Genomic DNA, 21,563 nt, shown 5'->3' with positions numbered 1-21,563 from the left:
CAGAAAATGGGCCAGAGTGCATCTAAGAACTGAATTTCATTTGTATAAACAACCAAGCTTTATTTACAGTATTCCTTCAAAAATCCCAGGCTTCAAGTCTGCACGTTCTTTAAAGACTCCATTTATGTACACTTGAACGCCTATTTAAGCAAAAAGACAAGAAAGCTTTCCCATGGAAACTGCACAGAGATGTTTTACTTCACACGTACACCACAAACAAGGCTGCTAACTTTCCATAATTTACTGTATTTTCTTAGGCTTGCCATTGTATTTTAGGACCAAAACTTTTGGAGAAGCTGCTTACGCAGGAGGCCACAGATATATAAATAAATGACCTACAAGAGGCAGAGCCTGAGATACCAACTGAGAGGATATGGCATCACAGCAGCTCGTAAGGAAACTTTAATGTTACTGGTTTCCCTGTTTCTAGCTAGAGAAACAGGTTAAAATTTTGTATTAACTGAGAAACAAACAATCTGGAGACAACTGAAATCACATTATTAAATCAGGACTTGATTCATCCTTCAGAATTAAATAAAGCCAGAGGACAACCCCAGGGCTAAGACAAAAATCAAGCTTCAGTTACCAGATGCTATCTCTCAGTGAGGAATCTAAGTCAGTGGGCTGCAATGGAGCCCAGTGATTTTAAAATCTGCTTGAGAGGACACAGAAAAGAGACTTGACTTCATGGATTTATCAGACAGATATAAATGTTCAGCAAGAACATAAGCAGTTTTTCTCTCTGAATAAAAAAGATCCAGCTAAACTGATACTCTGATATGAGAATTTGCCTTTTAGATTTAGGTGATATGCTCTAGGTGTGAATGCATACAATCTACTTTTATATGTATACATTTTAGGGAACTAATTTTGATCCTGCCTATAGTTACTACTGATTGTCTCAAGGATACAGCAAAGGGTTAAGTCCTAACTTCAAAAGAGATGCCTACTTCTGCTGGGGGCCACAGAGATAAGCAAGGATTCCAAGACTTTCAAGTTTAGTCCCTGCACTGAAGGAACTGGATAGGCTCACCTGTTTGGAAAAAAAAAATCAACAACCCACACCAAAACAACCTTGGGAGAAGGCTGGGCACAGAATCAAAGTCCCTTTGGAATGAACTTATGACAGCTCTGCCCATGAATAAACAGGCTCTGTTGAGTTGCTGAAAAGAGAATTGAGAATGAGGAAATCTGTGACTGATGCCATTTAAAACTTGATGATGCTTCTACAGTTGGTGCAAGAGCAAGCAAAAGCTATTCTTGATGAGACTTTAGCCTCAGTGAGAAAGATAGTGTACACTGATCCCTGAAGTTTGAGAAGAAGGGTGGAGAACTCGTTCAGATACTGGAATATCAAGTGGAAGATCTTGTGGCCCTAGAGCAATGGCCAGGAAGATAAACAGAGATGTTTTGTCTCAAAGAATGTTGAGCACTTGGGAGACCATTTTGCTAAGAGGGAAAAAGACTGTATATAAGCAAAATCTAATTGACAGTATTTAAAACACAAACAAGTTGTCTCTGATTTAACCAGGGCTAAATTTACTTCAGCAGAGCAGAATGACATTGTTTCTAGAGGGTAAATAATGTATTTTTTTCTGGTTTTATTTGGGAAGTTTTCGTGTGTTGTTGGAACTATTTACGTAGAATAAGAAGTTATTTGGTTATGTTGAAATACACAAACCTATTCTAAGAAGCCCTAGCAAATATTTTAAACACTGTTTACATAAGATGCTCAATTGTGTTAAAAATCTTTCTTAAAATACGCTCACATGTATCATAACATCATACTTCTCCTGATAGAGATCTATTTATGGTGCCCACTCAGGACTCACTAGCTGTTCTGCAAGCGAAGCGCTTTTAAGTGGAGCAGTTTCTCTGTCTCTTTGCAGCTCAGTGACTGCTATTTCAGACTCCTCAGCACACTGCCTTCCCCCGCCTCTCATCCTCCTTCTCTATTACGTAGCCAGTGTAGAGCTGAAGAGCAGAGGCTCCAACGTAAGAGTGAATAGCCTCACCAAACGTACATGTGATAGTAAGTGTACACATTTAGTGCTTTTAAAGAGAACTGCTGTTATACTTTGAAATTTCAAGTGCAGGGCAGTGAAGTCCATTTGTATATACCCACTTGTAAGTGAATGCACTTAGCAGACAGCACATAGGTACTTGTAAGCTTTCAGCTACAAAAGAAATGCATTTTGTAGTATGGTCATAAAAAAGCCACAGTGATGCTTCCAGTTATTGTGCTTCTTTCTTTTTTTTTTTTTAATAAAAAGAATACTCACAATATCCTGCTACAGAAAGGAAGAAAGTCCATACACACAAGAAAATCATAGCTGATCAAGAAGTGGTGCTCCTATAAACAGTATGGTGGCAAAACCAAACACACCAAAAAATTATTATTACAATGCATATTAAAATCCCAAATCAAATGTTACTTTGATGTTTTCCATGGAATTTAAATTAGTATAAAAATCTACAAATGCATCAGTCTATTGTTGTTAGCTTCCATCATTTCCAAATTACAGTCTCTGACCATGCCACTCATTTGATTTACTCAGCTTGAACTATTTTTGTTTCAACTCTTCTTTATGCATGTTTGCTGATTTAATTTAATCTTCTGACTGTCATTCAAAATGTTCATCCCAATACGCCTTGTGATTTATGCAGTTTGATGCTTTTACATGCTGAACAACTGATAATCAGCCTTCTTAAATCTCTTGCTGTTCCAACGTTTTGTTTTTTTTTTACACTTTGCAAATCCAAAACACTGCAGTAAGTCTGCTGCCTGTATCCCCCCATTCAGGTAAAATCTGCTCTGCTTCATGACAAGACAAGGACAACATCTAGTTTTGGGGACACCACTGCCTATGGCAGCCTGCCCTTGCAACAGAACCTATCTGTGAGGCTGCCCTGTCATCATTAACTAAAGGGATACACAGACTGAAGTGATCTCTCCTCAGCCCGAAACAAGGGCTTGCAGAAAAAATGCAGTGGAAGAAGACAGTGATTCTGTTTCCATAAAAAAAAAAAAAAAAAAAAAAAAAGCAATAAAGTAAGAGATATTCAGATTTTCAGATAGCTTTCTCAAGATCTGATATGCCTTCTCAAGATCTGATAGGGCTGCCTCCTATGCTGGAACGGTGGTTTGCTTTACCTCCTCCTGTTCTTCCATGCCTTTTCATTATAGTCTAATACCACATCTTTCAGGTTTTTCTTCCTTGCTCTCTCCATCTCACATGCTTCCCTTCAGGGTCCCCTCAACACCCACACAACCCCAGGGAGCTACCTTGACTGATGCTACCACGCAGGTTACTCCTGCTGGGGGCTATCTCACCTGCTTAGACTGGAAGTTCTCTGGAGCAGAGACTGTCACCACTCTGTGCCATACAAAGCCTAACAGAAAGAGCCTTCTTTTGTTCAGTCCTCTGGCATTAATGTAATAAGCATGATTAGCAAGTATCTGCCTATGCTCATCTACAGGAATGCCAGGACTGTATGAGAAGAAGAACAGGTTGAGCTTTTGTAATGCTGAAAATGTACAGTTATATCCATGAAATTTCTACCCACCAAAGACCATGAAACAAATGGAATGCTTAGTAGGAAACAGCAATCTGACTTACTTTGCTCTCTTGGCCATTTCATTGCCATCCCATCGGGGGCTGTATGGGTAATTCTTCTGGGCCTGGGAGTACAGCTGGCCACTGTTTGTGAAGTGGTAGACAGACTGAAATGTTAGGGTTGGTTGGTCCCGAGGAAAGTACAGGGGTAGGTCAACTGCAATCAAAAACAAAAAAGTGTTATAAAAATACCAGCATATTTCTCCCCTCCTTTTTTTTTTTATTGGGAATATATCAGCCCATTCTATTAGTTTAAAGGTGTCAGAAAAGAAGAAACAATGGTTAGTTCTAAAACATCCTTTGGCATTTCTTATAAGCAATGATTCCAACCCAATGCTGTATGGGATACTTTGCTGTACCAAATCACTTTTGTAAAGTATTTAGCTAGTGTATTGCTATGTTAATCATAAAATCTCCACCAGGATTATTTAGTTATTTAAAAAAAATACTTTTATACTGAAATCTTCCCTTTCAAAAATTCACAAAATACATTCTGTTATGCTTTCCATTAAAATACCAAATTTATAAAAAACCAAATATCTTTATCTGCTTTAATCAATATTAGTGTCAATTAGTGACAATTTTAGTGTCCTCATGGAAATCAAAAGCATTATCATCCTCATTTTACAGCTGTCTGTGTCCTAAAGTGGTCAAATGATTTGATATAGAATGTAGAAGGCTTCAGTCATATGAGCTGGAAAAGATTTCAACTTGCTGTCATCTGCTAGACAAGAAAACACCCACAAAACTAAAAACACACTGCAAAGTCATTAGTGCTCAAAATATCCCACTAAAAATAAAAATCAGAACCTCTTAGTTCCCTTTGCTTATCACTGTCTCATGATCAGCTAGGTCCGGTGAACAATAAAATAGTCTACAACAGTTAGAAACTGTGTATGTTTTCATGGTCAGAACTTAGTTTTTAACTTGACTTTTTCACTGTTAGGATTACAGTTTGTATTTTCTTGGTCTACTTATTTCAGGAGGCTTCAGAAATCTGTAGTGAAACTGAGTTATGACAACAGACTTGAATTACTGATAAATTTCTAATCTAACACTGAAATTAACAGAAGAGTGTTAATTTCTTTTAAAGGTGTAGGCTTCATTTATAAAGCACCTAAAGCAGTACCTTTTGCTATCCTCCAAAACATATTTCTTAAAGACTGTACAATGAAAGAATACTATAATGGAATTGTATTTTAAATAGTTCCAGAGATTCCAGCACTTCCTATGAAATCTCTGCTAACAGACTGAGGAATCAGTCCAAGACAGGTTTTATTTTCCAAATTCCTAGCTATCATCCTGCTAGTTCCTTCGTTTTTCAGTTTAACCCATCACATCTAAATACTCAGATGTGCATCAGCTCCACTGCATCTCCCTTTTCTCTAAACTCCCCTCCAAGCTGTAGGAGTAAAAGCATTTGTAGCCATGAAGCACACTAAATGAAAAGTGCTATTGCAGCCATAGTCCCAAAATACACCCAAAGCTCCCGTGGAGGATGGTGCTTGCTCGGTTCATGACCCAGTGTTGAGCCACACGTGACAGCTCCCAGAGTCGGGGTGACTCAGCCCACACAGCAGCTTCCAGCAGATATTTAAGCAGTAATGACATGGGCAGAGTTCTGCTAATTCGAGGGCAGATCACTGCTTTAACAAAGGTTAGATTCAATGATTGCTCTGCCGAATTCCTCTTGATAATGTGATTACTAAATAGCAACCCTGAAAAACATTGGTGTAACCTGGCTATTTATCAGCAAGCAAGCTGTCTCCTCCCCTCACAACTGGTGTGCATGCCTGAGACTCTGGAGGACTCCACCATGGAAAAGGGGAAAGAAACAAGAAGATTGATTCTCTATTTTAATCTTATAAATATACTACTTCAGCTCCGAGGGCTTAAACTGTTTCTCTAGTGTATCTTTTTCATTCTTAAGTACCAACTCCTTAAGAGAAACCAAGTCTGTATACTTTTGTATTTTACCACCGTGTGAGAAGGAAAAACAAACTTCAGCAAAGCATTCAAATAATAGCTTAGTCCTTGTACTAGATTTTTTAGTTGAAAACTTCTAACTTTCATTAACTTTCCTTTCAAAACTGCCATCTACATAACACATGCAAGCTGCAACAGTTTTTTTCCCTGTTACCTAAAACTAGAGGTGGGCTCTCAGGACAAAGTACCCAGCACCAGAAATGCTGTTTAAAATAGATAATCAAGGCAGTGCTCTCACTACAGTGACACCTGCATTTGTTATGAGAAGGTACCACCAAAATATATTCTATTAACCAAAATCTGTACAGGAATTTTCAGGAACTACTTACATTATAAACTGATCCCATAAATCAGATAATCAAACTAGATTCAAAATTCTGAATCCCACATCTGGACAACAGCAGTACTATGCTGAACTGCAAGTAGAGTTTTGAAAAATTTAAACTGCCCTTCGCCTGAAATCACCAAACTTCCATTTTTCTAAAGCAAGTGTTTCCTTAATACAAGGTGTGGATGAGTCCAGACCAAGGGAAAAAACCTGTCCCTAATTCTGGAACACAACCACACCTAAAAGGCCAGTAAACAGGAAATAGCCTTGAGTTTAAAGTGTTATACATATCTCAAGGTAGCCAGCTATTATTTCAGCAATAGGAAAGGAAGGCAAGCACTTGCTTCTGTCCCAGTAGATACCCGTGCATGACACTGTTAGTGCACAGAATGAAAAAAATAAGCAAATGCCACTGGTAATTAATGCTGGCAAGGTGTGTTGGACATAAAAGGTCAAATTCTGCTCATAATCACACATGACTTGCTAAAGAAAATTTTTCTTTTTACCTGGTTGTGTGTAGGCAGTCTGACTCTCGACCTGTACATTAATACAAAATCAGATTTGCCTTCATGCAATATCTAAGGTGACAAACGTGTTACTGTAAATACATGCAAGACAACATACACACTTTGCCATGAAAAATGCATCACAGTTAAGAACAATACATCAGTTTTGTAAATTAACACCTGAACTAGGCAAACTGTAAAAGCCTGTGTTAGTTTGGCATGCTAGTCACCTAAGAACTACAAAAATGCACTCATGTTGAATACAAGTACTATTTCCAAATAACAGCTGACTCACAAAGTACCCTGGTGATATGTCTGCAGAAAATAAGCAGATGACTCATGTCTGTAAATTCCTGAAAGTACCAATAGACCCCTTGCTTAGTCATCTTTTGCTTGGATGCTGGGTTCACGAGCTCTGTAAACTATAATGAGAGATCTAGCTCTTAGTAGGACTCTCTCTCCCTTTTTTCCTCTCTTCTAAATAGTGCAAATTATCTCCCTAAAAATAACTTCATCTGCGTAAGTGAGTCACTTCAACTAGCAAGCTTATACAAGTCATGCAGTTAAGCAGTAATATTTGGTTATGAAGGTAAAAATGCTGCTGTCAAATTCAAGATTTAAAATGAAAATTATGTCAGAGGAAGTCCCATTTACCCCTTCTCTCGCAAAAATAGAAACATTTCCTTTGGAAAATTTAAACAATTAGCTCATTCAGGAAAGTAAAGCTTTCTAATTTAGTTCCATGCTCGAAGTCATTTAAATCTAATGATTTCTTACTTTGGCTCTCCTAAAGCATCACACTGTTAATGTAAGAGGAACACAAAGAAGCAGACTGGAGAAAGAATCCAGTAAAACACTGCTTTCTCCTACATTACAATTTACAGATCATTTTTTAAAAGTCAATTTTTATACAGCCATAGTGTGGGGAAAATCATGTCTTTATGCAAGCTCTACATGAGCAGAACTTGGAGGGCTGTTTATGGGTAATTAAGCATTGAGTAAATTCTTCACTGATTGAACCCTAATTTTCCCACACAGTTCATAAGAAAGCAAAAGAAAAAGGACTTGCTTGTTGAGAATGAGTCATGTTGTAAAGAAACTTAATTACAGTTTATAAATAGTTGAAGTTGCTCTCTTTTTGAAACATAAGAAACTATCTAGAAGTAACACACAAATGTGCTTCTTTTGACTTACTATTTAATGCGTACATATATTCAAAACATAGTTACCTTAAAGCCAAAATCTTGCTTTATTAATAACTAAAACTGTGCAATGCATCTGTAAGATTGAATTGTTTATTTTCTTAAAGAACACCAATCTGAGACCTGGAACAGGTTACCTAGTTTGTTAAACTTATGTCAACAACTACAGAGTTTATTTTGACTATCCTATTAACTTTAAAATAATATCTTTAGCATCTAATTTTACGACTTGTTCAACAGGATATGAAATGTGGAAGGAATGTCTCAGAAAAAGCATGTACCAGTGTTGCTACAGCTTTTCTGAAAGAAAAATGCTCAGAAGAAGAGGGCAGGTTTACCACAGTGCCCTCCTTTCCACCTTTAAGCATTGGAGAAGAGAGATGGGAAAACAAAACCATGCTTGAAATGCACAGTGACCACTAATATATTTCAAAGCACTTAGTAACGTTTAAAATCTTTTCCATATACTGTTCCCCTGTTCCACGGAAAAGGTTTATTTATCCTTTGTATGGCACTGGATAAATCTAGATACAAAAGCCAACATTTACTCACTGAATTCATAATTTTAACCCTTGGATGCTACCGTACTGGTTATCTTGCTAACCTTTGGGGTGCTTGATTCTGCAGTAGCTTACTGCACCTGAAATTTGTTTTGCAGTCATAAACACTGGATGATCTGGCTATTTTATTGCTGAGACTTCTACTTCAACAAGATTTCATGGCCTGCACAACCTCAGATCAATCCATACTTGCTTTATGGAGCAGCCTTCAAACAAGATAATACAGCATTGTTTCTAAATGGTCCTAGACTGCACAGAGATGGCCAAAGGAGACACTCTTGTGGCTTCTTCCATCTGACAGACCCTCTCCCTCTGCATTTATTTACTGCACAACACCAAAGTCTTGCTCCAATTAAATGTGTTCATTTCTGCATGAGCTTTTCAACGTGATGATTCTAATCATCATAAGAATGACGTTAGCTATGTAAAATACTTAAAAAATGGCTTCACAGCACATTAATGAGTTGAAAGGCTCTTTAGGGATTCCAGATCATGAATGAAGGAACAAGGAAAGAACAGTCAACCTGCCTACTGATGCAAAGTACCAGCCTGCAGGATGCAATTCCTCTGAGACTTACTACTAGATGATACTTTATATAGCCAAACACAAGTCCTTCCAGTGCTGACTGCCATATAATATTCTTCAGAATCAATGATCACTGGACACATGAGAGGTTTTGTTTCAATTATTTCACCAGAAAAACAAGAAGGATACGCCAAACTCAAATCTCCAGAGAACACTGAAGAATCTTAGCCTGATTCTAGCTGTTCTCTTCCCAAAATTCCCTGACTCACTCCTCACTTATCATCCAGCTTTGGCGAGAGACTGCCTCTGCACTCAAGTACTTCTGATGAAGTAAGTAATGGAAACAGGAAACACATATTCCAGGCTCCAAAACTACATTTCTGTCTCTTGTTAGTACATATTCATCATCTTTCTGCCTGTTCTTTTTTTGGTTCACTGAATTCCACATTCTCTCTGCCTTACTTGCAACTGAGCTCACACTGCCGGGAAAAACAGCGGATTTGAATGCACAGCCTCAAACGGAAAAGTTCCTTGAGCTCAGAGCTCTGCAGTTTTCCTGGGATGATCTGGATGAGACCCATGTGAATTTATAGTGCAACTCCATGGCAATACATGTACCATATATATAGTTATCACTTACACATCTCTCAAGCCCTATTTTAGAAGAAAATTTCTACTAGATTTTTGACATGACTTCTCCCATGATAAAGCTGATTCAGAGAGCCTGTACAATGGGTGAAAAATCTTTACCTAACTTCAAGGAAAAAGAGTTTTCTTCAGTTTTTTTACATAAAAATTCTAGTGCAGAAGGTCTTTCAGGAATCATATTGATCATGGTTCCTATGGAGAAACCCAAACAGATTTAGCCACAAGCATTTTGGGGGCTGTAGTGTCTGGCACAAAGCTCCTCAGGACAGGTTTTTAGGCTACTTTGCCTAGTGAATCTTTCCTGGACTTGTGTGTGCTGAAGGCCTTTGGCCTACATTCTACTGGCAAAAAATGAAAGGGGGAACTTGGCTTACAACACACGAAGAATTACTGAATGCCACAGCTATCCTACTTTGGTGTGTGATAATTTATTCTGGCAGGAATGAGAAAGCAAGGATGACAAATAACATATCAATGGCATTAGTGTGGGACTTTAGATTAACAGAGCACAGTCACAGAAATTTGAATTTATTAAATATTATTAGGGCTGACATCCCTTTTGGAAAAAAGCAGGTTCTTTGCAGGAAGACACTATTTTGAAATCAATGTTTCAAAATTTTAAATCTGAAAGGAAAAGCTGTTTATGGAATTTTAGCTGAGAAATTTATGGCATTCTGGGTGTGTTGGTAATCACAGCTGGTTTTGAAATAATGAGGTCTGTCCTTGCTACGGGAAATATCCACCCCATTGGCAAAGTCAACACTTGTATAGTAATTGAGTAAGATGACTTATGTACAAAATACTTTCAAATAAATACTATAGAAATACAAGTAAATACTCAAAAAAAAAAAAACCCAAAAAAAAAACCCAAACCCAACCAACAATTCCATTAACAGAATATACTATGCTAAACCATAAAAAGACAAACCACTAGGCAAAAGGGAAACAACGAATTGTAATGGATTAAACTATTCTGACACATTACAGAGTAAATTTGTTTCATTAGCTTGCTTTGTTTTGGTTTGTTAGTTGCTTTTGTCTGGGTTTCTTTAAATACAATGTAACCCATTTGTATTTGAGGGGGACTCCACGACTTTTCTGCGCCTACCTTGTGGTTCTTCTTCCACTGATAGCAGGAACAATAATACCACCTAGGCACCAGTAGCAACTAGATTTATGATTACAATTGTTTTCATTTTTCTTTCACATAGGCATATTATATGGTTGTAAAAATATCCCATGCCTTTATTGTATAATCTGTAACAATTTTTAAGTACTCCATCCTTCATACAAACCAGCATTTTTAAAAAATGTGACAAAAATATTTTAAATGACTGAAGTTACAGTTACGTGCTGCAGACAGAATATCTAGCTATTGGTTTAGTTTTACAGAGGAACTAAGTAACAGATCAAATCAAGATATTTTTCAAGCAGTTTCCAGCTGTGTGGTCGAAGACCATGCTAAAGAGCTATAACTTAATCTGAAAACAGCTTTATAATATCATCTTGTTTTTTAATGTCATTGCCCACCCCACCTATGTCACACTTTTATTGGACTTCTACAGCAAGACTAGACTACCTCCTCAAAATATCCTGTGAAATATCTCACAATCCTATATTGACCTCAAAGAAGAGGCATAGTTGCTTTCCTTCTCTAATTTCTGTAATCATATTTAGCTTAATTAAGAAAAAGGCTCCTTATTACCAGCTTCAGCTACTGACTTATATTTTGTTTTATTTTTACTTCAAATTCTCATAGATCTTCGTTCTCTCCTCCTTTCGTTATTTCCTTTCATTGTTTCTGCTGTTACAGTTTCTATAGTAACTTCTCTAAGTGCTGATGAGATTGATGTGACTAAAAGCTGTCTCTTCTCCATCTGAATTGTTTGAAGCCTGAAACTTAAATACAGTTGCAGTTGTTATGGGTGCAAAAAGCAAGTCATGCCCTTTCTTGGCACAGGCTGGTGATGACTGCAAAAAATACTCCTCTGCTTTCTGAGCAGAGATACACTGCTAATTGTTTTAGCTACTTCCAACTGGTCAGGAAGACTTTACAAACTATGTTTTCACCTGAAGAGCAGATGTGCAAAACCACTGTCTTCTCTTAGCAACATTTTATTAATATTATGAGGCTTGCAAATAATTTGTTTTTTCTGTTTTAATGCTGCCTGTGATTTGAAAGGAAACTGTTTTACTCCATTCTTACCTGTGGTCAGAGTGACCTGCAGGTCAAGAGGACCCTCTGCTGCCACACCTACTATCCTGTTCTTTCAGTCTTTGATTCTTGCAGGCTTGCAGCTTTCAGAACCCAACACAGTGTAATTACATCCAGCCCAACTAGCCAACTAAGCCACTCCAGGGATTTTTAACCATGGTACAGGCTCAAGGCCTCTTTCCACCCCTGAACATCACAATTACCACTTTTACTCTTCAAGCCACCTTACACAGTTCTAGAAGCTTATCCTTCTATTGCTTTTTAATGACCTAAAGAACTACTTTGTGGAACAGATTCCTTTATACTTTCTACACCAGCTATTTTTGGTGCTTTTTTGTGAACTGCCATTTGAGAATGATGTAAGACAAACATCAGGATCACACCCCTAAGCTTCAGGGAACAGACTTCACGTTGGTCAGGGATCTTGCTCCTCCCATGGAAGACTCCTATGGGATAATGGTCCTGGTAAAAAGAGGGGTCCATGATGACCTCCTCCAAGCTCAAGAACAGTCTATCCTAGTGAGCAGAAAGGCAAACACTAGCAGCAGGAGGTCTACATGGATAAGCAAGGAACTCCTGATAAAACTCAAACATAAAAAGGAATCACAGGAGATGTGGACACTCCCTGAGCATGCAGAGACAGGACAGGGAATGTCAAAGCTGACCTAGAATTGAATCTGGCAAGGTGAGTTAAGGACAACAAGATGGGCTGCTACAGGAACAGCAAAAGGATGATTAGGGAAAAGATAGGACTGCTGCTGAGTGGGGCAGGGGGGCTGCTGATAAAGGAGACAGAAAAGTATCTTAGGCACTGCCTCCTTCCCCCATTTTGACATTTATGCATCTCTGTGACCAGTTCCATCTCTAAACCAAGGTGTATTCTTTATTATTCCAAAATGAATTATATTTATCTATTTCATAAAACATATATAGCACTTGCCTCTGTGGATCCATCACATATGGATCCTTGGAAAAAAATTATTTTGGAGACAAAGTAATTGTCATTGCATAGAAGGAGGGAAGAATTATGCAGAAAATGTTTCTTATCTTGATGCAGCTCTTATTTCTAGACATTTCATCTCTCTAATAATTCTGTTGTGTATCATCCTGTTTCTTTTCTGAAAGCATTGCCTAGTATTGAACCAAGGGGTCATCCATGAAACCCCTGCACATCATCTCCTTTCTGGACTCAAAACAAGATATTAGCTTTTTACTTGCTATTACAAACAATTTTGAACTTGCTGTATTTCATACCTTTAAAGCAGTTCTCATCTTAGAGAAAAACTATCTGTGAGTTACCAAAGCAGACAGGCACAAACCAGACATGGAGTAAGAAGAATAAGTGGCAGAACCTGCACTGAAGTCCCGCCCCTGTTAATTACTCTTTCTGACCTAATTATTTATTTTCTAAAACTGAGTGGATAAAATAGGATTATATCCATTTTCCATGTCAGGTCCTTTTCTGAGAATTTAATTTATCTGTCACATACTTGGGCACATAGTAGTCATTCTCTCTCTCTACATATATATATATATATATATATATAAAATAAGAAAAATCAACAGTTCATTTTTCTGAAAAGTGCTATTTTGTAAGAAGTTATTACAAAACCTTTCAGTCCATTTGTTAAAGTGCTTGTAGTTGCTGATAAAACATCAATTAATGTCTTTAGCAATATACTAGAATCTTAAAAGTGTGGCAAATACATGTGTTTCTCAGAAATTAAAAAAGTAATATCCACAGCAAAATGACATTTTAAAATACCTTGCCAGTCCACCCACATCAGGCCATCTATAAGACTCTTATAAAGCCTAATTAGTATCACAACTGTTGCTTAATGTTTGTTGCTGTCCATACCAGGTTTTATGAGCTGTCTGCTGTCCATTATCCCTTTTTCTGCAATTACAAATAGGAACCTACAACTAGCTTATACTAAGTTACATGAAGACAAAATGAACCTAGTGAAATAGAAACCAGGAAAAGAAAACCACTTTTCAGATTCACTTGCATCCATTATGAATAGCTATATATTAAAAAAACCCCTCATTTGGCACACATACAAGTAAAGAGCCAAGGTGAAATCAAAGGAACAAAATATTTCAAGTGCTCTTAATGTCAAAAATTAAATTACCAGCTTTCAATAAAAATTTTCAAACTAAATCTACTTGGCAGTATCCCTTAGAAATAAAGGAGAAAAATACACCATGGAGAAAAATGAACAGCAAAAGGCTCATTAATCTTCCAAATGCTATAATTCAGTCCTGTGATTAGCCCCTGTCTAAGCCCATGCCTAGTTTGGTGCAGAACTGTGGCCTGTGACTCAGGCTACTTTTCCATCACACTGCCTGATCCTCAGCACAGCATTGTATCTGCAGTTTTCACTGACTTCAGTAAGCAAGACAACTTCACTACACAGGAGATGTCCTAGAGAATGCTTTGCTTTGAGGGATTCAAACAATGTACAAAGTTTTGAAGAAACCCCTTCAGTTCAAGGTATATTTTACTGAAGGTAGAACACGCTTCAGTAACTCTCAAGACCAGATTCAAAGAAATACATAGAAACAACTAAAAGTACTGAGTCAGAGGAGAAGACCGCCAAAAGAACGACACTTCTATGCTTATTACCATGTATAAGATCCAAATTTGACTTTCTTTAGCCACTTTTACATCACTGGGGCTTTGTTAATCTTCAGTTCCTCATTTAAGAATATATATTTACAGATAGTTATATATATATATATACAATATTTACAGATAGTTTTGATCTGCACTGAACTTTTAATTCTAGACTCCTGAAACATTTATTTATGCTTGGCATTTCTACTGCACTATCCTGCTTTCCTGACAGGACCAGATACTACCTTGTTATTCACATGGTCATGTTCTCTTTTTACCTTCTTTAGTTTTCAGAGTCATAAATTCCCATTTTCATTTAAGGAACAATGAGAAGAATTAAATAACAGCACTGTATAAGAAAGTTAAAACACTTCATTAGATAAAAGCTCACAGAAACAATCTAATGTAAATATTCCACTCAATACTTAGCCTATTTTTTTAGGACATGGCTCAGGCAGACAAGGGGTTTTTTCCATAATTTTTCTTGAAAGGATTTACAAATGTGTGCAGACAGCAATACTCAAACAAGAATGCATCAGAAGCTGGTCTTGGTAACATCCACCAAAAAACCTTGAATCCACAAGCAGGTGTCCACCCAAAGTCTGACACTCATATATACAGTTTCCTCTTAGCCAATTAATGCTTTAGGTTCCTTGCTTGCTTGTCTCTTCTGTTTCAAAACTTCCTTCTTGCTGGGACACTGCCTGTTTCTGATCTATCCTCTAACAGAGACAACCACCTAAACTGCACAGACAAGTTAAAGGGTGGACAAAAAGCTACTTAAGTTGGAATTCCCATGGCAAGAATGATCATCAATTAAACTTGAGCTTTTACATGACCAGCACTTTGGAACTCCTGGGTCAGTGGTATTATCCACACAGAAACTGAAATCCCTTACAATCAGCCAAGGTCACTTCCAGCAAGTGTTCCCAACCAACTTCACCTTGACTGAGATCACAAACAAAGTGGAAATACAAATGCTGGCAGCCTTCAATATTCTCAAACCCCTAAAATACTGTTCAGTGAATCAAACCCTTTTAATGTTTGTCCTTTTCAAGACATCTTAAACAATCACTAACACAAGCCGTGTTTCATTTGCTACTGCAAACTGGTCCAGCTTCTGTCCAGCTCCTTAGTGCTGATAACCTAAAAATCTTGCAAGATAAAAACAATCTTTGAAAAGCCCAAATTTAGGTTGCTTCAGAGTTCTACTCTTGTGCTTATAACAATAATGCTACTTAATTCTTAATTATGTACAGATAATGTAACTTGTGTTTTTATCTAAATATTGACTGGTTATTGCATCAATGGCTGGACTCGATCCTAAAGGTCTTTTCCAACCTAAATGATACTATAATTTATATATGGTTTAAATACATAAACTGTATACAGGAACAAGAATACAAGGAAATATCTGTCTCCAGATATAAATCACAGCTGATTTATAAACAAGAAGAGAAAGTCTATTGAAAAGAGAGTAGTCTATTGAAGTTTACTCACCAAGCCTCACACTGGGACTTACTCATAAACAGTATCAGTATCAAAAGCAGTAAGCCTGATTAATGATTTCCTTTCCCATGTAGATGCATGAACATCTCTAAATGTTTATTTCTTCTGTCTCATTTTTGAAAGTACTTGATTAATTCTTAAAACCAAACCACTAAAGAAACAGTCTCTTTGATCTAATACAATAACTCCAGCACCTTCATTAGTCTAATGATTAAGTTTGTGACTAGGGAGCTCCTTGGTGTTTTAAAGTAGAGTGGGTACACACTGCTCTTCATTCTGTAACTACAGCACCAGTCTTTTATTTTCAGCATATGAAGTTGTTCTAAGGTTATTTGGCTTCAGCAATTCAGAACTATTTTTCTGTTTCTCTCCTCTTTAACCCACTGTACGCAATAAAATTATTCTGAATAATTTCAACTTACTTCTAATGTTTTTTGCTTCCTAGTGTCCTACAAGTCTGTAACTCTCAATGCAAATAGTTGTAAAACAATGCCAAAGTTATTTTGGAAACCTCTGAATCCATCTTCTAAAAGGAAATACAACTCATGTTAGGGTTTATAAACATCACCTAAATCTCAAACCTAGAATTTTAACCAAAATTTAGACGCCAATAGAATTTACTGTGGTTCCTTTCATTTGATTTGCCACAGTGCTTGCTGTATACTGATCTATTTACTCTCCTCTGAATACTTTATTTACATACTATAGTAAATATATAAAGTAGAACAGTTTTCAACTTATTGCTATCTCTCCCAGACATTTTATTAGATGCTTGCTAAATATTCAACCGTAATATACATAGTTATGTCAGTGGTTAGGAGATGAAAGCCTACATTACTTCACTCAGGAAATGAAGTGCAGGTTTCGGTCCTTTCATTGCAATATCCTTCAGTGCATGGACCAGAAATGCTTTTGCACTGAATTGTTCAACAAGTGAGTGATGCAATGGCTTACACAGTTAAGCCACTGTATGATTTCTAAGGCCACAGGGTTAATACATAGTGATAAACTATTCAGTTATAATTGTAGCTTTCGTGCCAGTTTAATTGAATGCCATGAATATTACACAGTTAAAAGCTGCTCTGTTATTTAGCAGAAATTTGAATTTTGATTCCCCTGAAATCTAAGTGATTCAACATGTATTAAGGTATATTATCTCACAGCACAAATCAAATCCACAGGAATTTTAACATTGATTAAATTAACCCAAACATGTTGGGGAGTAAGAAAGGTAGGAAATCTTTAGGAAGCCTGTACATAAGGAAGTGTTGTCTCATAGAAGACAATTGTCCAGTGACCAGTTCTCCATTGTAGTTGAAACATAAGTAAAGGCCTCATGAGGATAATTTTCCCAAAGATACCACTTCAATTCTATTTCTTCCCCCAACATAAATTATAATAACATGATGGAAGTGTTTTAATTTCAGATTTGAGCTTTCTAGACCTCATAAGATCATTAATGTGTGTTAAGGTAACATAGAAGGATATATGTTAGGACATAGAAGGAAAGGGATTACTGAGACCATGTTTACAACACAGGATGAAGGGCTTCTCTGAACAATGGTAATCTCAACTTTCTGCATTAAGAACTCTGGGACAATTTTCAATTATGTCCTTAAGACACCATGCATTTTCCACATGAAAAGCTAGCCCACAATAAAAAATTATTCAATATGAAAGACTCCAGTGCTAGAATGCTATCAAACACCAATGCTGCAGCTGCCCCTATTGCAATGGTTAAATTTTAAACATTAATAAGAAGTGTAACAAATATAAAGAGTTACTGAATTTCACCAGATCAAAATATCTTTGATAACTGTGAATTTCATCTTACCTCAAAGAAAAACAGAAATTGAAACTTTAAGTTATAGGTAAAAGACAGTATCAAAGCCACAATTACTAATTTCCACATGGAATAATTCTATATATTTAAATTAAGAATGTCTTTTTGATAGTAATATAATCTTTACTTTAAAAATTTTAAATGCCAGCAAACCTAGCTATGTTTAGGACAGTTTTGCCTACACAGTTTCAGTTTAGGAATAAGTTTTGGATTCTCATGACAATATGCTGTTATTTCTTCTGTGATATATTTTCTCTGCATAAAGTGTCCTTACAGTTGTTATCAATGCCTTAATCCCTGACAGCTACAGATGATTTTAGTTATTTCTGGGTCGAGTATAGCAACAGTCCTCATCACTAACACTTTTGAAAAGCCAAGTTACACCAGTGAATTTAATCTTGAGTCAAATTACCAGAAAACTTTGCCAAGACCCTTTTGGCATTCTGTAAAATCAACATTTCACTATTGGTGTGCCTCCTCTCTCCTTCTCTAGATACAACTGAGATTCTGTGTTTTCTAAGTCACATCAAAAATAGATTAAGCACTGGATAAAAATAGCTAAAACTTTTAAATTGTTTCCTGTAATTGTACATTTTCCCTTTTGAACTTGTATCTTCAGAGGATAGACATTTATGCCTGAGGCAAAGTGTTACTCACTGTGAACAAGGAAGCAAAAGTCTTTCCACATCAGCAACAGAGTAAGCTTTGTGAATCCTTCTGCATCATATTCCACCACACCACTATCAACAAAAAAACAACAAAAAAATGAATACTATTTTTTACCTTCAAATACTAGATAAGGAATATGTAAATTTTGTAATACAGGGATTGTTATTTTTGTTTGTTTAGAAACTTCCAGGATTTGCTTTTTTTATTAAAAGTTACAATTTTCTAGCTAACTGCAAATTAGATTAAACTTTTAATCTTAGTAATTGCCTTAATTATGCTGTGGTATTGGAGGTTTTTACTTAAAGAAAGGCCATTTTCAGTTTAAAATACACTTTTGAATGAAAGGACACCTGCTACCACATCCGCAGCTCTAAATTGATAAGAACTGTAGACACACAAATTCCCTGTACCTTACTCAAATTAAGATTATTTTTCATTTCTGTAGTGAGTAGGGTAAAACTGAAAATAAGCAAGCTTAGAAGAGTTTAAATTTGAAAACTGGGAGGAATATATATAAGAAATACAAAACATGGGATCATAACAAAAAAATCCATATAGAATACTTGTTTGATAGATGGATTAGAAGTTTCAACCATCAGAAGCTGGTATTCTCTATGTCTGAAGCAGTATCATAACTCATGAACCACAATGCAGATGTCATATACTCATAGGCACACATGGCCATTTCTATAATACAGTTTTCTCAGAGGAAAAGGAAATGTCTTGATAAAGATTAAGCTTGCACTGTCTACTCATATGCCCAGTTGAAGTTACTGTTATTTATTTATTGTTGTATTAAATTTAGGTGCATGTTAGAAGCCATGTGTTTTCCTAACCTCACTTGAGAGACCTGAGATTTGAAGGGCTCCTGAATATTCACGTCATTGGCATCACCCCTTGGAAGCAGAAATCCCTCATCATGATAAGCTAAGGGCTTGGACTCTTGCTCAAGTCAGAATTTAGGGAGGAAAACAAAGTGCTAGCCCTTTGCAGTGCCATGGTAGCCCTGCTTAACTGATTTGTGATGCTAATGTGCCATCATGCCTGGCCATACCCTTTTCATCTGCAGGAATGCAACATGACCCAAGAGCCTCTCCTCAAAATATTGGTCATTGGTGGGAACAGCTGGTCTCCCAGTGCTGCTTTTACACTGAGCAGTGGTTTCTGATTTTCTTGCAAGGCTTGGAACCACACCTGCTTCCCCATTTTCCCAACCCAGACACTGCCTTTGAGACCCCTCAAGTTATTTATTCAGAAAAACACCTTTCTTCTGCACAAGGGCCCTACTGTCCCTTACCCATAATTACCTACTTTCTAGAAAAATCAAACTGCCCACTGGCACAGAAGTGAAATAATGCTGAAGTACATTCCAGCATTGTTCTAGAGAGACAATCTGTACACATAATTCTGAGAAAAATGACTAGATTTCATCTCATCCAGTGGACAGCAGCCACACAACCACAAACCATATGCAGAAAATGTGTTTCCTCCACACTACAGAAAAATATGCATCGGAAGAAAACTTACGTTCCAAAGTGACTCAGGAAAGCTGCAATGTACTCTCTTCTCTTATGGTATCCCTGAATAACATATTGTACCTTAAAAAAGAAAGAAAACAAATCCAGAGCTATAAAAGGATTAAAAAACCCAAAGCCCAGTTTGTCATATATTGCTTGTTAAGGAAGATTTGTTTGACATGGTAGTAGTTCTGAATCCTACATTTAGCATGATTTCCCTAAAGAATCTTAAAATGCCTTTAAAACAAACTGGATTTTGCACACAGAATATCTTGTAAAGAAATCTCTTCAATCACAACTGAGTGAAACTTAGTCTTTCACAACAGATTGAAGCACTGTTTAACTGCACAAGACAAAGACTGAAAGAAAGAAATGCTCAACCTTGCCTTACTGAAGTTTGAGTAGAAATCTGTGATAGGCAAATCAGTTATCTGAACTGACAATGGGCTAAGTGTCAAAATAACATTCTGGTTATAAAAGAGAAGAAAAAATAAAATATCTTGCACAACTGATCTTGGGTGTTTTCTGAAGACTGCACCTCCAAAAACATCTTCTGAACACTAAGCTCATTCACTGGTTTCAGGGAGCCACCTACTCAACTGTGGGCATCAGTTTCTGAGGCATTCTGGGTTTTGAAAGACTTCCATCCTAGCACAGACAAAATCCAATACTGCTAAATTTAGAGATTTTAAGGCAAAATTCTCCTCACACCATGTATGTTTTCCTGTTGATTTGGATGGCATCACTTAGGAGAACAGTGTGAGCAGGGTTTGACCCATAACAAAACCAGTGCATGTGTCACCAGGCTGCAAGGACATCTGGTTTACAACTGGTGACTTGGAAGTACTTATGGTATGGTTCTATATGTGATTCCCTGTGTAAATTCCTTTGCTTTCCAGAATAAAAACTAGCATTTTAGGAACCATTTTTCCCCCCACTGAAAAGAACAGGAAGAGTATTTTCTTGGCTATGGCAATACTAGAATTCCTTGGCTGGCAAATGCTTTCCTAAAATTACTGAAAAAGTCTTGATGCTACCACTGCTGAGAGCTGTCTTGGATAACTTAAATTCTATTTATAAATTGAAACATTGTATTTTATAAAACACTAAGATTATTTTGAAGGCTTTGTGTAGGATCTGAAATGTTATTTTGGGAAGAGGAAAACATACGATAAGTTTGCTTAAGTGACTTTGTTCAAGAAAGGATAAAAACAGCCCGGTGTACTTGCAGATTTTAAAAACAGAAAGTAATTTTAACAGAAAACCACAACAAAAACAACTCTAATGACAGATCTCAGCATAATTATGGAAACACATTCTGAAGAATCCTTTCTAAAAGATAAAATTATTTTCTTCATTTAGACAATTGAAGGTAAAAATAATAAACAAATAGGAAGTCTGTAATAGTAGATTTCTAGATGTTGACCCCTAAGCCTTCTTTTGAAAATTATATTTAACAAATGGAGAAACTTTCAAAATACTATAATTGTTCTTTTTTGTTTAAACAGTAAGCTAACTGGAATACAACCTTTTTAGCAACCTTAAGTAGTTATTACCATATAAACATCCAAAAAAACTGCTGATTCAGTTCATCTGGAGGAAACACCTCAGAAAAATTATGGAAAGCACTCAAAACCTACAATAATGACTGGGGTATGAGAACTTGCAACTAGAACAATAATATGCAAACTACACATCTGTATTTACTAAAAACCAGTATACTACAGTGCAGCGTTGTACAATACAATAACATTTTATCCTAAATCATAACATATCGCAGTTTGAAAAAAACTGCTCCAGGATCTGATCCCAAACTCACT

At 36.6% G+C, this 21,563-nt stretch overlaps 1 protein-coding gene across 2 annotated transcripts in view; it reads right to left on the bottom strand.

Moving 5' to 3' along the window:
* The window catches only part of BABAM2 (BRISC and BRCA1 A complex member 2), a 162,359-nt gene that overhangs the window by 17,733 nt on the left and 123,063 nt on the right, over window positions 1-21,563 (bottom strand). For both annotated transcript variants that reach the window (XM_056489005.1, XM_056489006.1), the window contains 3 exons: window positions 19,754-19,824; window positions 18,215-18,297; window positions 3,621-3,774 (listed from right to left, as the gene is read on the bottom strand). In XM_056489005.1, coding sequence (XP_056344980.1) covers window positions 3,621-3,774; window positions 18,215-18,297; window positions 19,754-19,824 — 308 coding nt within the window. The remainder of the gene's footprint in view (window positions 1-3,620; window positions 3,775-18,214; window positions 18,298-19,753; window positions 19,825-21,563) is intronic.

Source organism: Oenanthe melanoleuca, chromosome 3 (genome assembly GCF_029582105.1).
Source record: "Oenanthe melanoleuca isolate GR-GAL-2019-014 chromosome 3, OMel1.0, whole genome shotgun sequence".
In the NCBI taxonomy this organism is placed as follows: Eukaryota; Metazoa; Chordata; class Aves; order Passeriformes; family Muscicapidae; genus Oenanthe; species Oenanthe melanoleuca.
This window is presented reverse-complemented; position numbering and strand designations above follow the sequence as displayed.